General features: G+C 42.0%; 3 protein-coding genes across 3 annotated transcripts; 2 read left to right on the top strand and 1 right to left on the bottom strand.

Annotated features, from left to right (window-relative positions):
• Positions 1 to 11,603: 11,603 nt before the first annotated feature.
• Positions 11,604 to 12,603, bottom strand: LOC143482630 (claudin-4-like). The gene has a single exon (XM_076981034.1). The coding sequence runs from the start codon at positions 12,551 to 12,553 to the stop codon at positions 11,897 to 11,899; it is 657 nt and encodes a 218-aa protein (XP_076837149.1). The 5' UTR covers positions 12,554 to 12,603; the 3' UTR covers positions 11,604 to 11,896.
• A 2,457-nt stretch (positions 12,604 to 15,060) lies between these two features.
• Positions 15,061 to 16,703, top strand: LOC143483368 (uncharacterized). Its single transcript, XM_076982205.1, has 3 exons — positions 15,061 to 15,087; positions 15,322 to 15,392; positions 15,954 to 16,703. The coding sequence occupies exon 3, from the start codon at positions 15,960 to 15,962 to the stop codon at positions 16,701 to 16,703; it is 744 nt and encodes a 247-aa protein (XP_076838320.1). The 5' UTR covers positions 15,061 to 15,087; positions 15,322 to 15,392; positions 15,954 to 15,959.
• Positions 16,704 to 16,935: 232 nt separating this feature from the next.
• On the top strand, positions 16,936 to 18,881 carry LOC143482628 (uncharacterized). Its single transcript, XM_076981032.1, has 2 exons — positions 16,936 to 17,737; positions 17,833 to 18,881. The coding sequence occupies exons 1-2, from the start codon at positions 16,939 to 16,941 to the stop codon at positions 18,879 to 18,881; spliced, it is 1,848 nt and encodes a 615-aa protein (XP_076837147.1). The 5' UTR covers positions 16,936 to 16,938.
• The last annotated feature ends 540 nt before the right edge of the window (positions 18,882 to 19,421 follow it).

The raw sequence follows: 19,421 nt of genomic DNA, 5'->3' as shown, positions 1-19,421 counted from the left end.
AATGGAGTTATCTGGGGGTCCTCTTCCAGAAAATTATTTAAAGATCAAGTCAAATTTAGTGAATCCTGGTGAGAGGTATGAAGCTCTCTTGTTTTTATCAGATTCACCATCGCAAAAACATAAGCCGTAAGATTACATGCTTTAAGTAGGTATGTTACAAAACATTAACACCACTGGATAGAGCTTTTAAATACAAACAGAACAACAGCATCCATGTTAAGCCTGGTTTAAGCCTTTATACTTGACGCAGCACGAGTGGCGTGAGCAGCACGAGGGTCCGCACGCCGAAAATGACGTAATCGCGGTGGCTCCACCCGTGCGCGAGAGCCTCGCAGTTTTGTAACTTCGCGCGCACAGCGCTTCAGCGCAGTGAACCAAGTCATGTTTGCCGGGTTCATACACCTTTATAAGGTGGAATTAAAGCACTTGTACGTCACTTTCAAGGTCAATTTCAACGCGTTCTCAACGTTAAATTTAAGTTAAATATTTATACACATACTCGAAATGACTCGAAATAATTGGCTTTTTATCACATTAATGGTGGTTTATTTTCAAAACGCCCAATCTTAACGACTTCACGTTCTCTCATGTTTCGTCCTGGAATTACAAGAGGCTCGTATTTGTTAACGTAATAACTGTTCAGTCAGACAGATATTTGTTGTGAAACGAAGTAGTTACATTTTCAAGCATTTTAAAGTACTTTAGCCTAAATTCCAGCACTAATGCAACATTACAATTGGTCAGGTAAATGTTCATTCCCCTGTTTTGAGGGGTGTTTCTTTATACTACCACATATTGCTTCGGACTACACTGCAAAAAGAATGTGATGCAGCAAGTAGCCTCCGCCGTTCGCGCAGGTGTACAGAGTCGCGCGCTACGATCACGCCAGGCAGGAGGGGGGTAAAAACTTTTCTACGTAACATCCGCAAATCTGAAGGCGGAATGAACCGCAAGTCAATCAAATGACACCGTCGTCATCCATCCAGCGCTGATGAGCGCCAGTGAGAATCATATTTCGGCCACAAAACAGATAGCACGCGCGTGTGTTGTTTATTATGATTTGACGGATTTTTTCCCCAAAAAAATCAAATGAGGGAAATCCGTCGTAGTGACGGAGAACTTTAACCCATGTTCTTACTCAGTGGCGGACTTAGCAATTTGGGGGCTCAAGGCGAATTTAGCTAGGGGGCCCATCAACATTAATATGCGAGAAATAAGTTCAGGTTCACACTACACGATTTTAGGCTGGTTTTTCAGTCGCCGACTGTTTTTGTAGATCGCCGACAGAAACTGTGGTCGGGGGCAAATCGGCGATCACTCTGCGTGTATAGGGCTGGGTATTGATTCAAATTCCAAGAACCGATCCGATTCCGATTCTGAAGATTAAGAATCGATTTTTTTCGATTTAATCCGATTTAATCGATTCGATCCGATTTGATCCAATTCGGGGTTTAGTGTTATTAAAAATGTATTTGAGCTGTTTCCTGACTGTGTACAGAAGCAACATGTTAAAACTAGTATTATATCGATATTAATCAGCAAATAGTTACTGGTAGTTGGTAGTTACTGATGGCTGGAAGACTGGTGAAAAGGGTCATCATAAATTTACCTTCAAGAAAGGTAATCCAGGACAATAAACAGAGGACATCTTTGAGGTGTCTATATCTGCAACAGTGGGCTCCTACTGGGACACTAACCAGTGCATTATTATTATGATTGAAATAATTAAGAATTCACCCAAAAGCTGTTGCAACCAAATGCATTTTTATTTTAAAAGTGCTCACACTTAATAAACTGAAAGTATAAAATGTAAACGTGTATTTTTCTTTAAAGTGAGAATATAAGAACAGAACTCCCACATTACGGTCCCCGACCCCTCCGTTTTGGGCGTGTTAACTTCGTCTGCGTCTAATCGTCTACGTCGGTGTATCTCAGTGGGTGCGGGTGCGTCTTGTGATAGTCCTCACCTGTGGCTCGTCTCGTAATCACGTGGGGTTGATGTGGTTTGTCTATTTAATTTGCGCTCGAGCAGCGTCCTGTGCTCGTCGTTGTTTGAGTCACACATGTTCTATGTAAACGTGTTTTATGTGCGCTGTCTGCGCTTCGGTAAATGTAATAAACGTAACGATTTGGAAAGTGCAAGGATTCTGTCTCGTCCATCGCCTTGCGCCCAACGTTACAAGAACATTTTAAACTTTTTTTTTTTTTTAAGTTTTTTGTAACACTGGGTAAACTGTCAGTGACACGGACTAACTGTAAATAGTCACTGACACTGGATAAACTGTCCTTCTGTTTTTAGATTGCCGATTTGACTATCGTCGTTACCGGCACTGTCCGACGCCAGGTCGTTTTACAGTTAGTTAGACCGAGCACGCCTGCGTGAATTGAGGCGGGGGTAAAAGTTCACCAAAAAATCGATATTTGGACGTACGAATCGATAATCAGATCATCATATGCGAATCGATTCTGAATCGGAAAATTGATTTTTTCAACACAGGCCTAGTCGTGTAGTGTGAACTGCTGAAAGACGCTCGCCGAGCCGTCGTAGAGATCTAGCATGTTTAATATCAAGCCTAGTCGGCGACTGAGAGTCAACAGCAGCGTCTAGCTTCATACAACTTTACTACAACACTGTGTTTAAGTTATTGTGACAGCACTGGAGAAATAGTGCGATTGACTATATATATGTTCACTGCAACGGAGAGATGAAATAATTCTGGCAATTTGGGACTATGGAGTGGTTAAACGGTAAAAAAAAATAATAATAATAATAACGAAAATGTTGAGTACATGTACATTGTTTTTTTCTTCTACGTGGTGTTGCTGGTTCTCGTGAGAGTTTCGTTTTCGTGTTCTCGTGTTTTTGGACGGCAGCCAGATGAGTCGGCGATTCCCCAGTCGTTTAATGAGCCCGCGTCGCCGATCAGTCATGTAGTGTGAAAGCCAAAACAACTGAAAGACTCGCGATTACAGCACAACCAGTCGTGTAGTGCGAACGGCACAAAAACCTGACGACTGAAAAGTCGTGTAGTGTGAACCTGGCTTTAGCTAGACAAGGGGGCCCTACTGTGGGAGGGGCCCAAGGCAATTGCCTAGCAACGCCTCTATGCAAAGACCGCCTCTGTTCTTACTTAATCATTACAGATTGATCTCCAGCCCTGTCCTCATCAACACCCTCACCTGTGTTAATGGAGCAATCACTGAAACGATGTTAGCTGGTCCTTTTAAGGCAGGGCTGCAATGAAGTTGAAATGTGTTTTGGGGGATAAAGTTCATTTTCTAGGCAAATATTGACTTTTCAATTAATTGCTGATAAGCTGATCACTCTTTATAACATTCTGGAGTATATGCAAATTGCCATTATAAAAACTTACACAGTAGACTTTGTAAAAATTTATATTTGTATCATTCTCAAAACTTTTGGCCATGAGCGTATGTCGAGTTATCAAGGGTTTTGACTGCCTGAACTCGAACAGGCTCGGCACAGAGGACGCAGGAAACAACTCAGCTCAACTTCATCTCATTTATTTGATTCTCTCGTTGAAAACCAAAGCAGGTTGATAACCTCAAAGAGAAGACAAACAATCATACATTTGTTTACCCATGCACAAGCAAGCATATTGATTGCAATTTTAATAAGTTAAACAAACTCATATTAGTATAATAAATAATATAAACTCATTCTTATACAAACACAAGGTGAGGAAGGAGGTAAACTACATACCAATAGCATCTCTGTGCTCTGCTGACTCAAACTGCACACAGCAAACAGACAAAGGCCTCCCAGGTGCTCTCCCAGGTTACTCTTCCTCTCTGCTTTCTGAACACCAGGTGAACATTTGGGCCCTCTACTGCCCCCTAGCACCCTCCATGCACCAAGCAAGCATTCACCACCTCCCAGTGTGACAAAATAAATGTGAATAATAAAATGATACCAGCATATAGTGCACAACCCAACACTATACTTTGAAAAATGGGGCATTTAAGGCATTTTGCGCATCCATTAAAAAGATCTGTGGGCGGGGTCAGCAGTTGGAGCTCACTGATTGGTTATGGAGTGGTGGTGTTCACTAATATCATAGAGGGGAAAAAGCCACAATGACGACGAGTGTTAGTTGTGAGTCAAGTGAGCTGGTTTCAAAGAAAAACACCACAACTATTGGCAGCATTTTGGATTTGTTTCAAATAAAAAAGAGAGCCAGCAAACCGCCAAAGATGGAAACACATCAAACATGCATTCTCATATTGAATCTAAGCACCCTTCAATTACACTTCAGCAGGTTCTCGAAAAGTTACCACATTAATTGGAGCTTTTGTCAAATACAAAAAATACCTGAGATGATAGAAGGCGAATACACTAGCAACATCTGAAGTTTCTGCTTATTGTAGAGTCTCTGATCAACGAGAATTAAGACCAGCATATTTATTGAAGGGGGGGGGGGGGGGTGTTATGAGGTCTTTTCCGATTTATATAATGAGTTTAGTGAAGAGGGTAACTGACGCTATCACTTGCTAGCTATTAACTACCTTTCTGAAGAGAAACCCATTATATTACCTCTGTTTTTTGCCACCTTTCTTCCTCCAATTTTCTCCTTGTTCTACACTTGTTCTACCCCTGACATCCCTTTTTGACATCTTTACGGGGGGCGAATAAATTGTAAAATAAAATATTTATATCGTGAAATAAAATATTTTTTCCACGTCTCAATGCATATAAAAGTGTGTTTATAAATGGAAATATTATTATTTGAGTGATGATGTTGAACACGTAAAATAAATACTTAAATTAAATGCTTGTGGAACTGGGAGTACAAGAGTGCTTATGGAACTGAAAGACTTGAAACTGCAACAGATGGAACAAATATAAATTATTGATTTTTATTCAAAAAAAGAAGCTTTTTAACAGTGTTGGCAGGGCTCTCAAGTTTTGGATTCATGTCAGAGTGTGAGAGTTGTTGACGGGGGGGGGGTGGCGAACGTTAGTTGTTGAGCGGGGGGGGGGGGGGGGGGGGGAACGTTAATTGTTGAGCTGGGGGGGGGGGGGTTTGACCGTGAGATGTTGAGGGGGGGGGGGGGGTTTGTATATATCGCGATCGGTCGCCAGTGGAGGGCGACATAGATATGGATCGGAGGTAAATAAACTAGATTTTGTGGAAGTATGGCGTGTGAGCGTGTGAAGACGGTCAAATGCGTGTGTCACACGCTCAATGCGTGAGACTTGAGAGCCCTGGTGTTGGGGGTTGAGTCGATTCCTTTTCTTAGATATAATTTTGCCAGCCTTAGAAAACACCCTTTCACATGGCACAGAGGAAGCTGGATTGTATAAAAATGTCAATGCTAGCTGATGTAAATGAGAAAATTGTACATGTATGAGCTCCTTAAAACCCCCATCTTCCACAATGGAAAAGGGCTGGGAGTCTTCGATGACCATATTAATTAGGACATCATCCATCATTTTCTTTGTGAAATCTGAAACAAAATGTAAAGGGGGACATTATAGGGGCCAACCACATGATATAAATAAATCAAAAAAGATGATCTATTACTTTGACTGGTGGACCACTGTCAGCAGACTGGGCATGCTCATGTATTGATGATCTATTACTTTGACTGGTGTCTGGACTACTGTCAGCAGACTGGGCAAGCACATGTATTGATGATCTATTACTTTGACTGGTGTCTGGACAACTGTCAGCAGACTGGGCAAGCTCATGTATTGCTCTGTAATGTCGCAGCATGGAGGGTGTGTTGTTGCTGTAAGTGAGCTCCTTATGACACAGCAAGCACTCTACCTTCATTAGGAAAAAAAACACAAGGAAAGGTTATATATACAGGGTTGCCAACTTTTCAAGATCGCTTGGAGTGAGATTTGAACCTGGAGGGGGTGGCGAACGTAAGTTGTTACTGGGCGGGGTGTAAAATAAACACAAATTAAGTATTATATCGCGATCGGTCGATCGCCAGTGGTTGGCGCCAGAGCGAACTAGTAACTCATTGAATTATAGATGTGGATCAGAAGTAAATAAACGAGATTTTTTTTCGCCGTGAGGAATCGGATGTGTGGCGTGAGAGCGTGTGAAGACGGTCAAATGCGTGTGTCTCACGCTCAATGCGTGAGAGTTGGCAACCCTGTATATAGGCTATGGAGAAGGTCATAATGATGAAACTTAAATACAGCTATGATCTACTTTGTTTTGAGCAACCAATTCGAAATGTTCCCACACAGGAGAAGTCCTCATCTTTCTGGGTGGCTCCATGGTGGACAGGCAGAAACCTACCTAGCTTACAACCAGTGGCGGACTTAGCAATTTGGGGGCTCAAGGCGAATTTAGCTAGGGGGCCCATCAACATTAAAATGCAAGAAATAAGTTAGCTAGTCAGGGGGGCCCCTACAGTGGGCTGCAGTGGGAGGGGCCCAAGGCAGTTGCCTAGCAATGCCTCTATGCAAAGACCGCCTCTGCTTACAACTAGTCTAGTCTATAATAATAATAATAATAATAATAATAATAAATAATAGGTGATCTAATCTATATTATAACAGAACTTTAACCACTACATCTAACTAATTAACCAATGCACACCTCTCACACCAAACGCCAACTCAAAACCCACAAAGGGCCGCAAGGCTCAAACCCCCTTTATGTGATTGTGACCCTCAAAATGAAACGATGACGTGGCCCACTGAATCCGAGGCCTCGTTTGTCAGTGCATTCATTGCATTATGTTAGAAGGATTACAGTAATGAGATGAAATATTATTGTAGTCTGCTGTTCATCTAGGCCAGGGGTCACCAACCTTTTTGAAGTTGGGAGCTACTTCTTGGATACCAATTATTGCGGAGGGCTACCAGAAAGAAAGTTGTTGAGCGAGGGGGGGGGGGGGGGGCGGATGGGGGGGGTGGCGAACGTATTGGGAATGGGTATTGGGTTCATGTGCGCGTGTCAATTGCTAAGCGGGAAGACCGCTAGCAACCGCGGACAATCGCTAATAGCAGCAAAAACATAAACGATGCAGCGCTTTGGTGCATGGCAATATAGTGAGCTGTTTTTAAAACAAGCCCGCGGGCGACTCATAACGTCCTCGCGGGCGACATGGTGACCCCTGATCTAGGCAATAAAGGGGTCATGAACTCTAATCACATTTTATTAGCATATTTTACCTATGGGTGTTGAGCGTATTGAACTGTAGCTGTTTTGAGTTTTGTCATAACATCTAATCTTCATTAACGGTAGGTCCACTGTCTAAGGCAACGTAATTGATTCTATAATCTGGATTAAGAGAAATTTCAAATGCCGGGACCAAATATTAAAAAGAAGGAAAACCGGGACAACGACGTGAAACCCGGGACAGTCCCGGGAAAACCGAGACAGCAACGTGAAAACCGGGACAGTCCCAGGAAAACCGGGACAGGTGGTAACCCTACAAGCTAATGAAATAGATAAATACACCATTAGAAAGCGACAAGAAAGGTTGTTTGAGTCTCTTGTTTATGCAACTATTAAAATCGGTATGGTCATGGGAGTTATTCTTGCAGGAAGCCAAGTCTTTTTTAAATGCATGCCGCTGAAAAAGGGTGAGAGTTGTCAAGAATATGCTGAAGTCACTTGTGTTAGACGAGTACACGACCGTGAATACCTACTGTGCACTTGATGCCGACAGTACAATTATGCTCATGCTTCTCTACTGCCATCTACTATTAAAGTTTTATATAGCATGGTACAATCCCAATTGAACCAGCAGAGGGCAATGTGTGAGTTATGCAGATAGCACTTTGTGAACTGTGAGACCACACCTGTTTTGACTTCATCATTTATAAGGCTTCTGGAAACATTTGCGTAGGATGTAGCTTATGTTGTATTCTCATCTGCCCTTTATCATTTTAACAGTGTGAGTCGTGGAACCTTCCGTACAACTCCACACTGGCTACATTGTTAATGTAGTTTTGTGTAATGTTTAGTTTACATCCCAGTGCTACTGATTGAGCTTGCAACAAGTAGCCTAGCAAAATATTTTATATTAAAATACATAACTAGAAAAAGCTCATTATTAAAAAGGACAACACTGGCTGGAGTGGCAACACTTTTTTTTGTAAGTCATCTTTATTGAGACAAATGAACTCTAATTAAAGGTGTGCAGTGCATGTGCCAAATAATTTAACGTGCTAATTTATTTTCTGTGAGTGCTTTACAACATTGTAGATGATTAAATGTAAATTCATATTTATATGCTTAAGCTAAACACTCTGGGTCACTGACACGAAAGTCCTGCTTCCTGTTTTACTGCCACACAGTCACAATGTTCTCATTTCGTTCCTCAGGTGTTATTAATGCAGAACTGCGTGTTTGGTGTATCAACATAGAAAGGCAGTCAGTATACCTGCATGAACTAAGTGTACAATACAAATAAAAATTACACTGTTACAAGTGTAGTTGCAGTTTTTAAGAGTCTATACATGAGTCCACAGGTTAATTTTATCACAGGGGAAAACATTGCTTCAGCATTGAGGAAATAAATTTCAACAGTCTGACAGGTGACCAGAACCCCCTGCTGATGGTGAAATTGCTTCAGTAATACTCTCAAGTATGATGGTGCTACAAACCTGCACTCACTAACCTCTTCCTTTGTTTCTTTGGCATTTCTTTATAAGACATCTCTTATCAAGCATTTATGAATCTGTTCAAAATTTTTTTTATTATTGGCTATTATAAAATCAGCACCACCAAACCTATAATGTATACATTAGATATATAATATAAAAGGGCACCAGTGACTAATAGCTTGCCAAATGATGATCCCACTGTCATATATAGGGTTAAGCGTCAGTCAAACATGGTAGTTTGAATTATCCAACAGATCATTTATTTTATGACTACCATTTAACCAAAGTTATATCCTATTAGAAATGATTTGCCCTTCATTAACATATGAAAGTACAAAATTCGCATTCTACATGTTAACAAGTCACTGTTGCTTTTTTGTGTTATAATCCTAAGGTTTAATTATATCACTCTTAATTTATACCTATAGATGCATAACTGTCTGTGTAATGATATGTTTATTTAAGGGAGGTTTTGGAATACAACACCACGTGTGTTTCTAGCCCACTGTGAAGTGACCTACTGCCTGCTATGTGGTGCCAGCCTGCTTGATCTGGAAGTAAATGTTATACTTGACAGAGACGATCTGTTATCTAGCAACAAACCACCCCCCCCCCCCCCCCCACCCCAGTATCGGTCACGTAACAATAGTTTCAAAGAAACCAGCAGAGCTAGGGAAGAGTTGGGTTTCCCTGAGACTTTCTGCTCTTGAAAAGGTGTTTCTAAAAAAGAACTATTTTAGAAGTATGAGCCTAGTGCTAGCTTCACACATTATATGGTGAGCTGAGCTGGTTTAAACTGTCAAACGAGCTTCTAAGAAATTCATGAACTAAATCAATGGGCTGGTTTTGTATTCAAAAGTGTAAAATATCACTGACAGGACATTCTGTTCAATAGTATTTGAATGTGTTTAGAAAATTAGCAAAATTGTCAAACTATTGTACGCTTTAAAATGTTGATATATTACATTTGATAAAATATGGATGCATTCCTCAATCTGTCTGAATGACAAATTGCTGTGGTTTAGGTGCATATAGTGACTCAGATAATGCAAAGTAACCAATGACAAACCACCCAATAAGGCATGAGCTGTATATTTGCAATGCCTTACCAAATTAACTGCTTGCTATATATATATATATATATATATATATATATATATATATATATATATATATATATAATATTTAAATTCATTGATCAATATTTCTGCAGTAAACAAATTTATTTTCGTAAATTAAATCTCATTTGGGAGGGTTTCAGCTTTCATATGAGTCATTTCTAAAACCAATCGATGAATTTAAAGTCAGCTTATAAGCTTTTGTTTCCACAACATGGATAAGCGACAGAACTTATGTCAGGGACTGTAGATGTCGTAAAGATGGAAGCTTCTGACCTGATGGTATATTGGTAGATTTCAGAAATCTAGCGTTTGTAAGTTGCTTACTTGTCCAGAGGTTATTTCTTTAGTAATGTGGCCCAGACTTCAAGGCATTACCATAATGGACTGAACAAAGTTCCTGCTTGAATTACAGCCAGAATAGCTTCCACTGAAATATGAGTGTTAGCATCTCCATGCCCCAGGCCTGGGCTTGAACTCACGTGGCATGAAACATGCACATCAGTTCTGGAGGAGGTGGCGAGTGTAAATTGTTGAGCGGGGGGTGGCGAATGTAAGTTGTTGAGCGGGGGGGAGGGGCGAACGTAAAATGGACACAATTTAAGTGTTATATTGCGATTTGGTTGGCGCCAGAGCGAACTAGTAACTCATTGAATCATAGATGTGGATCAGAGGTAAATAAACTGGATTTTTTGTTTCGGCGTGAAATCGGAAGTGTGGAGTGAGAGCGTGTGAAAACAGTCAAATGCGTGTGTCTCACGTTCAATGCGTGAGAGTTGGCAACCCTGTTTCATCACATCAGATCTAAAATCTAAATTAATTCTCATTCTCTTCTAGTTAGAATAACAGTTAAAACTAAAAAGTGAACTGTGACCCATGGGTGCTCTGGGGTCACAATCTTCATTAGATATGTGATGCGAGTTACAAATAATATTTCTACACTTTTCTTCCCATTACAGTTTCCTCCTGTCAAAGGCGGAAATAGTATCTCATTGTTTCCCCTGTCCCGATGATCTGTGCGATCCGTGAGCTTTTGAGAGGTGTCTGTTAGTGAATCTAATGACTGTTTGTTCATCGTTTTAGTGCCCTTGAGGTTTAAGTGCAGGGCTGGGCTTTAGATATGGCCTAGAAACTCAGATAATGTGCTTCCTTGACATTCCACAGGCCAGTGTTGAAAAGCCCCGTCTGGTCTCCTCCTCCTTACAGTGAAGCAGTTTCATTGTCCTGGGTCGGCTTGGGTTCAGACTAGAGTTTCGACAAAGGCAACAGTACAGAGCGCTATTGGAGCATTGACAGAAGGTACACGAGCACAGGCCCTTGGTGCTGATTTCCTGGAGTCTGTCGGAGGAAAACTGCCTTCCCCTAATCCATGATTCCTGCTGTTGAGACATTAGTGGAGTTTGGTAGTAGGCCCTATTTGTAATTTTGTAAATGCTTTGGAGAAAATGCATAGGCTATTCAGATCATTTAAGACATTAAATTATCAACATCTAATTCTACAACAACCAGATATCCTTCTAACCAACATCTAAGAAGTTAGTGTTACCATACATGTTAACCATTTGATTTAGTTGAATTATTAAAGCAAAGTACTGTTATCTTTCAAAAAATACTTATGACGTCTCCTTAATATAAGTAATAGTTTACATATTAATGAATGTAATGTAATGAGTAATTTGAGTTCTGTGAGAGATAATTATGTAATTAAACCTATGAATGTTTCTAAAAATTATTATATTTTTTTAACAGCAGTCACTTTATAAAACAGTTGTTTATTATACTTTACAGGATAGACTGAGCATACTTTAAATAAAATATTTAAAACGGAAAAAAATGAATTACTCATATACAGTTTTATTTTGCCTAAGTACAATGATTAAAAAGCAGTGTTTAATGGTCAGTTATAAATAACCATTACCCCCTCCAGAAAACACAGCCAAAATCACAATCACAGTTTCTTAGTTAACAAAATCACAAAATGTAACCGTTACAAATATCTTTCAGCTGTAACAAGAGAACCAAATGATGAGATGATCCGTTTCTTTTTGACACTTGAAAAAAAAAAGATTTTTTGATTGCATGTTTTTTTTCCTCTTCTTTGGTCAGTGTTATCAGTCTTTCAGTCTGATCAAAGCCAGTGCAAGGTTAGATCATTACCAAATGTCCACCGTACCATAGTTCACACATAGTCTCTCCTGTCATAGCCACTGGGTGGTACAGACCGTGTGGTGGAGTAGACCATCCTGCCTGCCAGACCGTACCTTTTCTCCTCTCTCGGGGGGCAGCTGCAGCACAGAATCACTCCCCCGATCAGTAGCAGAGCGGCGGCAGCCCAGCCCAGGTAGAGGGATGCACCTATCTCCCTCTTCTGTGAGTCCGGCACGAGCGGGTTGTAGAAGGACGTGATGATTGCGTGGGCCGTCCAGGAGACAGGGATCAGCTGCATGACTGCGGCACAGATAAATGTCGCTCCAGCTGTGATCATCACCTTGGCTTTGGTCTGTTCCTCCGCTATGCAGTTAGTGCACTTGGCCCCTACGACAGACACTAAGACACCCAGGATGCCCAGCAGGATGGAGATCACACAGAGGGCCCGGGCGGCCTGCAGGTCGGACTTGAGCGCCAGCATGGAGTCGTAGACCTTACACTGCATCTGCCCTGTGCTCTGCGCCACGCAGCTCATCCAGATGCCCTCCCAGGTGAACTGCACCGTCACGAGGATGGACCCGATGAAGGCCGTGACCCTCCACATGGGCAGGGCGCAGGATAAGATGGCAATGATCCATCCGAGAGACGCCAGTGTGACGCCCAGAATCTCCAACCCCAGACCCACCATTCTATTCTCCTGAAAGCACTACACTTGTAGGGAATCCACTCCAGAAACCAACCCACACAGTTCAGTTGCTGAAGGAGATTGTTGTCAGTGGCCTGGTCCTTTATAACTGTGTCCTGTAGGGGAAGGTGGAGCCTTCCTGGTTGAGCTCTCATGAGGATTGGTCAACCTCTTCAAAATATTTTTTTTTTGTAGAATAGCCTTGGCACAGAAACTTGTCCAACTTGTATGAGAAGTTGGACAATAAGGAAGTGTATGAGAAGTTGGACACTAAGGAAGTGGAAAAGGATCTGTAAAGATTGGCTAGACAGAGAAACCGTGATGGGCAGGATGTGCAGCAGGTTAGGATGATAAAGGAAATGTGTTTGGTGACTTTCGTTTGTAAGGTAAAGCTAAACAATAAAGCAATCAGAACTGAAAGCTTCTGCATTGGCCTAGAATTGTACCTGGGTCTACCACGTGGCAGGTGAGAATTCTACCACTGAACCATCAATGCTTGTTCAAAGTCTGTTTTATGTTTTATTTTTCCAGAGAGAGTTTCGATGCAAAAAAATATTGTGATGTTTATTTGTAAGGTAATGCTTGAAATAAAATAACCCATTGTCTGGAATGGTACAGTCTCTGCATTGGCCGGGAATCGGACCCGGGTCTCCCACGTGGCAGGCGAGAATTCTACCATAGAACCACCAATGCTTGTTCAAAGTCTGTTTTATGTTTTATTTTTCCAGAGAGCGGTTCCATCCAAACAAATTCTTGTGATGTTTATTTGTAAGGTAATGTTTGAAATAAAAGAACCAATTGTTTGGAACGGTACAGTGTCTGCATTGGCCGGGGAATCGGACCCGGGTCTCCCGCGGGCAGGCGAGAACTCTACTACTGAACCACCAATACTTGCTCCAAATCTGTTTTTTGTTTTTTTTTTCCTGAGAGTTTCGATGCAAAAAAATATTGTGATGTTTATTTGTAAGGTAATGCTTGAAATAAAAGAACCCATTGCCTGCAAAGGTACAGTCTCTGCAATGGCCAGGAATCGAACCAGGGTTTCCCGCGTGGCAGGCAAGAATTCTACCATAGAACCACCAATGCTTGTTCAAAGTCTGTTTTATGTTTTATTTTTCCAGAGAACGGTTCCATCCATGCTTGAAATAAAATAACCCATTGTCTGGAATGGTACAGTCTCTGCATTGGCCGGGAATTGGACCCCGGTCTCCCGCGTGGCAGGTTAGAATTCTACCATAGAACCACCAATGCTTGTTCAAAGTCTGTTTTATGTTTTATTTTTCCAGATATTGGAAATATCTTTTTCCAGATTTTTTTCCAATATTGTGTACAGTCTCTGCATTGGCTGGGAATCGGACACCGGTTCTAATGTAAGGTAAAGCTAAACAATGAAGGAATCAGAACAAATAGCCTCTGCATTGGCCGGGAATCAGACCAGTGTTTCCCGCGTGGCAGGCAAGAATTCTACCGTAGAACCTTTGGCCGTGGAATCGGACCCGGGTCTCCCGCGTGGCAAGCGAGAACTCTACTACTGAACCACCAATGCTTGCTCCAAATCTGTTTTTTGTTTTTTTTTCCTGAGAGAGTTTCGATCCAAAAAATATTGTGACGTTTATTTGTAAGGTAATGCTTGAAATAAAAGACCCCATTGTCTGGAATGGTACAGTCTCTGCATTGGCCAAGAATCAGACTCGGGTCTCCCGCGTGGCAGGCGAGAATTCTACCACTGAACCACCAATGCTTGCTCTCTGTCTGTTTTATGTTTTATTTTTCCTGAGATTGTTTCCATCTAAACAAAAGGAGGCCTTTCATTTGTTAGGTAAAGCTAAACAAAGAAGCAATCAGAACAGACAGCCTCTGCATTGGCCAGGAATCAGACCGGGGTCTCCCGCATGGCAGGCGAGAATTCTACCACTGAACCACCAATGCTTGCTCAGAGCCTGTTTTATGTTTTATTTTTCCTGAGATTGTATCCATCTAAACAAAAGGAGGTCTTTCATTTGTTATGTAAAGCTAAACAAAGAAGCAATCAGAACAGACAGCCTCTGCATTGGCTGGGAATCGGACCCGGGTCTCCCGCGTGAGCACCGAGAATTGTTTAGCTAAAATCCCTAAACCGTTTCCCATTCATTCTCTATGGTAGTGCTAAACCACTACGGATTTAATATATTTTTGTCCACTACGACTTTTGTGGCGCTAACCTGCATTTGAAAAAAAACACATCGAGTTTACATCGAGTTTGCGTAAGGGGGTAACTTCTTTAGAGAGGAGCGACTTGCTGATATTTTTTCTTACAGTCATTGTTCTTTCGCGTATCTTCTTTGGAGATCAGCTACTCGTTAATATTACTTACTGCCATTGTTCATTGACAAAGGTAAGATATGTTATTTGGGATGGATGTGAAATGTTTTTTTAATTGTATTTTGATGTTATAGGCTATGATAATATACTTAAATGTCACTATAGTGTCGGCCTTGCGCTTGCATAGCTTTCGAGACCATCGGCGGGCTGTTACTGTCATTGTTCACGGATCAAAGGTAAGATATGTTATTTGGGATGTATGTAAAATGTCTTCTTCAAATATTTTCATGTTATATGATAATAGCAGCACTTTACTGTCACTACAGTGTCGGCCTTGCGCTTGCATAACTTTGGAGACATCCATCCCAAATAACATATCTTGCCTTTGATCTGTGAAAAACCCGTCAATGGTGAAATATATTTTTTTGTATTTCGATGTTATATGATAATATTCTTAAATGTCACTATAGTGTCGGGCTTGCGCTTGCATAGCTTTCGAGACCATCGACGGACTTTTACTGTCATTGTTCACGGATCAAAGGTAAGATATGTTATTTGTAAAATACATGTAAATGTCTTCAAATCATTTCATGTTATACGATATTTTAAGCACTGTACTGTCACTACAGTGTTGTTTCACCAATTGGTGAACATCACTCCATTGGAGAATTTTATCAATAGTGACTGTGGTGAAATAGCGTGACTCTTTCTAAATTGTTTGATATGATGTTTTTTAAACGTTTTTTACGTTTAAGTGAATGATTTTCATGTTAAATGTACGGTACAGATCTGACTTCAGTGTTGATAACAGTAAAAAACATTTGATATGCATTACACTGACGTCCATTAGACTGTCCAAAAGAGTTGAACTGAGCTTGTGTTGGTTAATACCAGACTGAGCGTTGAATGATGTATCAAGCCTATCGTACTACCAGAGTACGGTTTTAGAGAGTTAATATCTATCGTTTGACATCAATATGAATCAAATGTAATTCTTTCTTAGTCTATCATAGTAATCATACCCCACTTAGTAATCATACCCCCTCACCCTTTCTACATTAAATGTATCTTTTTAAAATGACTTGTATTTTATCTTTGGTAGGTCAAGATGCACAGGAACGTGGTGTTCTTCCCAGGCAAAATCGGTGTTGTGTTCTGCAAGGGACCACTCGGATTTCTAATCCAGGAGCCAACCCAAGAAGCCAGGCGAATTAAGGAAGACCCCACTCTGCAGGACAAGTCTGCACCCCTGAAGTCGGATCGTGTCCGGGAAAACGCTCTGGCTGTGGTGCGTCAGAGAGGAGGGGATTCCTCAGACAGGACGGAGGTGCTGGGACAATACATCCTGCAGTTTGGGAAGTATAAAGGCAAATCTTTCAGGTGGCTTTTGGAGAATGATGTAGGATACACTATGTATCTTATCAAGAGTGTCCAGAAGGAGGAGGTTTCAGGGCTTTGTATGGCTGAGGGGCATAGCAAGGACAGCCTACAGGCATTTGTGCATTTTGCTCTAAGTTTTGCAGAGATCCAGTCTGTTCTCCACTATGAGGCCAGTGGAGTGGGTGCAGCCACTGCTTCTTCAGAAGATGACCAACTGGTTGGCTTTGGCTCTCGGGCCAAGAGCACCTGGAAGGAGATATGGGACAGCAGAGCGGATGGCTATGCAGACTTCATCGTGGGGAAGACCTGCATTCCAGGGACGCGCATGCACAAACTGCAACAGTACCTGCAGAAGAGACGGCAGTTGGCCTCCGTATCCACACTTACTGATGAGCATGCACCAAGGGCTCCAGCCAAACCCCTGGGTAAGTTACAGAGGGGAGTGAATTCATATTTATATTCACCGTTTTGAACAAAACACAAGTTTAGTATCTCTGTATGACCAGACATGGTCTTTTACATTTTCCTTGTGATTGTTAAAATGCACATACATGACAGGTGGTACATGCTTGAAATGTACCTTGAAGTGGACACACTGTTCTTACTGTTTATACACATTTAATTCTTGTCTGCATCACAGTGATGGATGAGGATGAAGAACTGGAGAGGGCAATGTTGAGCACTGCAGGACGAAAATTCCTCAACCTATGGAGCTGCTGGACAGAGTGGAGAAAGTCCTTAGACATTTTCATCTGGCCACAGACCCCAACGACGTCCCACTCTTTAAGTCATCCATGCTGAAGACGTGGCGAATCCAGAGAGTGCACATTCTCCGAGGTTGCCTCAGTGACCCTGAACTCTCCCAGGGCATAATGTACAGGTATGGAGGAACTCTTCAGTTGAACCACATACCTGGTGAAGGTGCCAAGGTCCCCATCTGGATTCCTGTCAGAGGTACATCACAGCAGGAGGGGTACCATTTCCACCAGGCCCAGTGGATCACAGGGACTCACGTCTCCACTGAACTGTTCCAGGCCCAGGGCATGATGGGGGTGGCATGGTGGAATTACCAACGGCTAGTGGACCTTAAACAGCCAGAGGTCACCCTCCCTGCTGTCTTTGATCCAGCTTTAATTGCTGAGCTGAACTCTGCCTCCAAGAGAGTGACTGGGCAGGAGAAGTATCCAATACTTCACCTCTCTAACACAGACACCGGAGAGAGGTTTGGCTTAGAGTACAGAGAGCCAGGCTGCCATCCGGTCCCTTTGGATTGGGACAAACACAAACGCCAAAAAAGAGACGAAACAGCTGCTCCTGTGCTGCCATCCCCTGTGAAGACACCCACTTCTGTCCAAGCTCCAAACTTGGTACTCTCCTCTAGTCGAACACCACTCTCTGGCATGGCATCCAGTGAACAGATACCATCCCTCAGCCGTTCACTGTCTGCTGAGGCACTGATACAGCAGGTGCTGTCAGAAGACCAAAAGGACCCTTCAGCAGCAATTGGTAAGTAAACATAATGTTTTGGACATATATTTTTGCATTATATAGTAATGCAATAACATTATCAACTAAGGAACCTTTATTGATTTGTGTTCCAGAAATCTCACATGCCCTGCCCCTGCCACTAAAGTCTTCTCCAAGGAGTGCTCGCACAGGACCCATTAAGACGGGTGGACGGGTTTTTGTGTTGGACCACACACGCTGGACGCCACCTATGAAAGATGCCATCGACCACTTACTGCAGAAGTACCATGGGGAGAAGAACATGCTGAAGCTTGTGGATCGAGATTATGCAGACGTGGTCCATCAGTCTGCTACAGACCCCAACAGCTTGCTGCACCCTACAACCAGACTGCACATATGCCGCTATGTGAAGCACCTGGCAAAGCTACTTAACACCAGTTCTTCTCTGAACACGAGCCCGGAAAAACTTCTGCAGACTCAGCAGCTGTGGCACTCTTTAACAGAGGGGAGTGAAACAACCAGTGTTCCTGTGGTCACCATGGAGCCTGCTATATTCAGTCCACCTGCACCTGCCCTGTTGACACCTGTGACAGAAGACTCCATCAAGAAAATGGTGGAGGGTGTCGTGGAGAAGTGGCAGCAGCAGCAACACCAGCAACAGCCAGAGGTCAAGACAAGGCAGACAAAGACCTGTCTAGCGTGTGGCCAGCCCAAGTCTCGATATGAGACTGATGGATCCTCCAGCCACTTTTTTTACCAGCAAGGGCCTGTGCGATATTTTTATTGCTCACAGAGAGTCCATCAAAGTTATGCTGCTGATGGACTCTCTAACCCCAACATGCCTTTTGAAGAATTTGCACGGACAGAATTCTTCCAGAGGGAGCTGGAGGCCACCAAGAAACGGGTGGAGGAGAAGAAAGACAAAAAGAGGAAAAGGCCAGACTCGGAACAAGCAGGCCGCCGCTGCAGATTCTGCCACAGGGACCTGAAACAGGGACCAAACAGCCCACACATTCATACGGGCTTCCCTGGAGTGGCAGGGAAATACATTTACTGCCCATCTAAAGTGTATTCTTTATACCAACAAAAGGGTATGGCCAAGGAGATGACCTGGAAGGAGTTTCAGAAGTCCCCTTTCTATGAGGCAGAGAGACAAAGATGGGTGGATGAAAAGAAAAAATGATTGTGTTGTGTATATTATATGTGTAACGAGCAGTTGTTGGTAAAAAAAAGTTTAAATGTGTTTTTCTATGCAATCAGTTAAACTATGTTGATCAATAAAACCACTTTAAGTTAAATGACACACTGCCCTCTTCCTTCTTAAACAATAATGATATACCAGATTCATTTATACACATTTTTGCATTTTCTTATTTATGCAATCTACAATAATAGGTTTTGTGTCATTAGAATGCATCAAAATATGAAGCTTCAGTTCAATTGAGCAGCACATCATCAATCATTGCAGATGATGATATTCTAAACACTTTTACTATGTTCAACAGCATTCACATTTTATATAAAATATAAAAACTAATTTTTAAAATATTTTCAATGATTTATACTTATACCTCCCATATTTGGTAATAGTTCTGTGTATTTGAACCCTTCCAATTGTTGAACTCAGCATCAAGACCATTTAAATCTTTTTAGCCGTTTTTCTCAGCATCAGGACCACTTAAATCTTATTGGCTGTTTTTCTCAGCAGCTGGACCGCTTAAAT

This window comes from Brachyhypopomus gauderio, chromosome 19 (genome assembly GCF_052324685.1).
Source record: "Brachyhypopomus gauderio isolate BG-103 chromosome 19, BGAUD_0.2, whole genome shotgun sequence".
NCBI lineage: Eukaryota > Metazoa > Chordata > Actinopteri > Gymnotiformes > Hypopomidae > Brachyhypopomus > Brachyhypopomus gauderio.
This window is presented reverse-complemented; position numbering and strand designations above follow the sequence as displayed.

Coding starts and splice junctions, on each gene's coding strand:
- LOC143482630 (XM_076981034.1), bottom strand. CDS start 12,553: ATGGTGGGTCTGGGGTTGGAGATTCTGGGCGTCACACTGGCGTCTCTC.
- LOC143483368 (XM_076982205.1), top strand. CDS start 15,960: ATGCACAGGAACGTGGTGTTCTTCCCAGGCAAAATCGGTGTTGTGTTC.
- LOC143482628 (XM_076981032.1), top strand. CDS start 16,939: ATGGAGCTGCTGGACAGAGTGGAGAAAGTCCTTAGACATTTTCATCTG. Junction 17,738..17,832: donor GGACCCTTCAGCAGCAATTG/GTAAGTAAACAT, acceptor TTTGTGTTCCAG/AAATCTCACATGCCCTGCCC.